We start from the raw sequence: 2,957 nt of genomic DNA, 5'->3' as shown, positions 1-2,957 counted from the left end.
ACAAATCACTGCTCCAAACTAATTGATAGTTTTTCTTCCCAAGATGAGGTTGTAGGCTGTGGAGTCTCTTAGGACCATGAACTCTGCCATTACCGACCTCTTCCCTCGTCCTCCTCCTATGAATACTGGCAGGGAGACTATACCCAGCAGGTTTGATAAAGTTATCACCTAAGCCGACCACGCCGTGTTGGTGGGTCTTCAGGTCGGTGTCTCGGAGGCCCAAAGCATCAAACACGTTGCGGAACATAATGTTCGAATAAGCTCCAGTGTCTACCAGAATTCGCTTTACTAAGCATGTTCCAACTCTAGCTGTGATCACCTTGGGAGAGTTCTCTAGCAAGTCGTTAAACCATTGGTCCTCGGGCCCGAATGATATTGACGGTATCCTCCTGGAGGGAGGCACGGAGCTAGATGATGACACGGCTAAGACTTTGGCGTCTTTTCTGCTTGCCGACTTCGACCTGGGGGAACATCTCTTCCGACTATAACATTTACAATAGTGAAGCCGCACTCATTGTCCTCCTCGGGTTCCTGTCTCTGCCTCACAACGCGGTTCTTGTCGTCGCCGGAGTGGTCACGATCGCGCCTCCTTGGCTCCCTTATGAGGTGGGAAAATTTAGCCAGCTTACCTTCCCGAATCGCCTGCTCCAAAGCGTCTTTCAAATCAAAACAATCTTGGGTCTTGTGGACAAAGCCTTTGTGGTAGTCGCAATAGAGGTTTTTGTTCCCTCCAGTTCTATCCTTGAGTTTTCGGGGCTTCGATAGGATGCCCTTGTCGGCTATTTGCTGGTAGACTTCGATGATCAGGGCTGTCAGGGGAGTGTAGTTTGTAAACTTCCCTACCCGGGGAAACGGCTTGAAAGCTTTAGCTGGCCCTCCGTCCTTGGAATGCTCCTTTGTCCTTTCCTCGTTACCGGGATGACGAGCAGAGTTATACGTGGGCTGCCGCTTTTTGGCTACCACGACTTGGCTAACCTCTTCGTCATTGATATACTCTCTAGCCACATTTTGAATTTCTTGCATCGTCCACACGGGCTTGGTGGTGAGGTGCTTCCTGAAATCCTCGTTCAGCAACCCGTTCGTCAAGCATAAACTGGCCACCGAGTTCGTCAGGCCGTCAATCTCCAAGCATTCATCATTGAACCTATCCAAGTACCTTCTGATCGGTTTTCCACTTCTCTGCGTCACCCTTAGCAAGTTGATCGGGTGCTTCGCTTTGGCAATACGTGTGGTGAACTGTGCCAGGAAGGCGCGATTGATGTCTGCAAAGATTGTTACGGAGCCCTGGGGGAGAGCATTGAACCAATGAATTGTCGGTCCTGCTAAGGTCACGGGAAAGGCGCGACACTTTACTTCATCACCCACCCCTTCCTGGTTCATTCTGGTCTCGAAAGCCGTCAGGTGCTCTTGGGGGTCTTGGGTCCCATCATACCTCATATCCGTTGGCTTATCGAAGTGCTTCGGTGGCTGTACTTCGAGGATGGAGTGATGGAAAGGGGTTGCCCCCATGATTACGGGGTGTCACCTTTTTCTTGGTCTTTCTCTGCTGTCTTCTCGATTTTCCTCTACGGTATGCCTTGTTGGAGGTCGGGTGTAAATGATGGGATCTTTCCATCTTCTCGGCAACTCCCTGCTTTCTCTTTGGCTTTCTGATTCTGACTGGGGGGTCGGGGTGCGTCTGGAGCGGTCCCTTCGGGGGCTTCTCCCTCTGGCTTCCCTCCCTCGGGGAGACTGGGAACGATCTTGCCCCGGATCTTATCGGTGGCACTCTCTACTTGCTACCTCCCACTCCAGGTTTTGCACTCTGTGGCGCAGCTCCTGTATTATCATGGCGCTGTCGCTCCCCGTCCCTCCAAAGGGACGCCTCTCCTGGGAGTGCGACGGTAGGTCAGGTCGCCGCAGGGGGGACCTTGTGAGTTCTCAAGAGGAAGTCACTGAGGCCACCCTGCCGGTTCGGGGAACCATTTCTTCCCCACGTGGTTCGCCTCCATCGTCTGCCTCCACAGGGCCCAACAGAAAGTCCATTCTGGTCAGTTTCCACAGACGACGCCAATATTCGATTCTACGGGTTCCGGACGGGTCGGTGGAGCTCTGAAGATGGAATGGTAGGAACCAACCTTGGTCTGGGTCCAGGAGAAGAGGGCGGAGACTTCACGATCTCCCGAGCTGTTGCGATGTGAAGGAGTAGGGTGCCACCTACAATGACACTCCGACGCTCAAGTCAGAAATGGTGCAGATGGTGGTGAGAGAATAAAGGAGGTAGTGAAGTACCCTGGGGGAGGGGTAGGGCCCTCCCCATATATACCCTGTCAGTGGGGTGGGTCTCACAAGGATAGACCCACCTTCCTGGAACTTTCCTTGCTCCAGCTGTCAGGTAGCTGGCTTCCTGGAGGAGAGGTGTCCGGGTCAGGATCCGGACGTGCGACGCCCAGCAGACTGGCCGTTCGGGTCCGGTAGAACCGTACGCTGGGTCAGACTAGGCGGAGTGCCAGCTGGACTGGGTCGTAACAATTTGTAAATGCGAATTAATTGAATTAGTTTTTACTTTTTAGGCTAAAAGTTGGTTGGTATAGTTACTAATTATTAAAAAACGGATTTTAATCTCACAAAACTTCAAGTTCAACTCCTATAGCTAACTTGAGATAATGATAATCTATAAACTTTTCTTTAAAACGGTTAATAGAATAATTGATGTCAAACTTATTTAAATTTTGCTATAAAGAAAATTTAATTTTTTTTGTTGGTGTTGTAATGAATTTGCAAACACAAGGACTTGACGCAATGCTCATTCGACAATCGTCACTTATTTAATATATTTGTTGTGTCAAATGTGTCTTAACCAAGGTTGCGAGAACCGGACCGGTCATCGAACCGGTCGAGTTACTGGTTCAATGGTTCAATGGTTCAACCGGAGTTGAACCGTGGTTGAACCGGTTTAATTAAATATAGAGTAAAAT

The 2,957-nt window shown here is 50.2% G+C and overlaps 1 protein-coding gene across 1 annotated transcript; it reads right to left on the bottom strand.

The window, feature by feature from the left end:
- Positions 1-423: 423 nt before the first annotated feature.
- Positions 424-1,509, bottom strand: LOC112730516 (uncharacterized). The gene has a single exon (XM_025780595.1). The coding sequence runs from the start codon at positions 1,507-1,509 to the stop codon at positions 424-426; it is 1,086 nt and encodes a 361-aa protein (XP_025636380.1).
- Positions 1,510-2,957: the final 1,448 nt, after the last annotated feature.

The sequence above is a fragment of the Arachis hypogaea genome, chromosome 12 (assembly GCF_003086295.3).
Source record: "Arachis hypogaea cultivar Tifrunner chromosome 12, arahy.Tifrunner.gnm2.J5K5, whole genome shotgun sequence".
Taxonomy (NCBI): domain Eukaryota; kingdom Viridiplantae; phylum Streptophyta; class Magnoliopsida; order Fabales; family Fabaceae; genus Arachis; species Arachis hypogaea.
This window is presented reverse-complemented; position numbering and strand designations above follow the sequence as displayed.

What these genes read in the sequence shown, in the direction of transcription:
- LOC112730516 (XM_025780595.1), bottom strand. Translation starts at nt 1,509, where the DNA reads ATGGGGGCAACCCCTTTCCATCACTCCATCCTCGAAGTACAGCCACCG.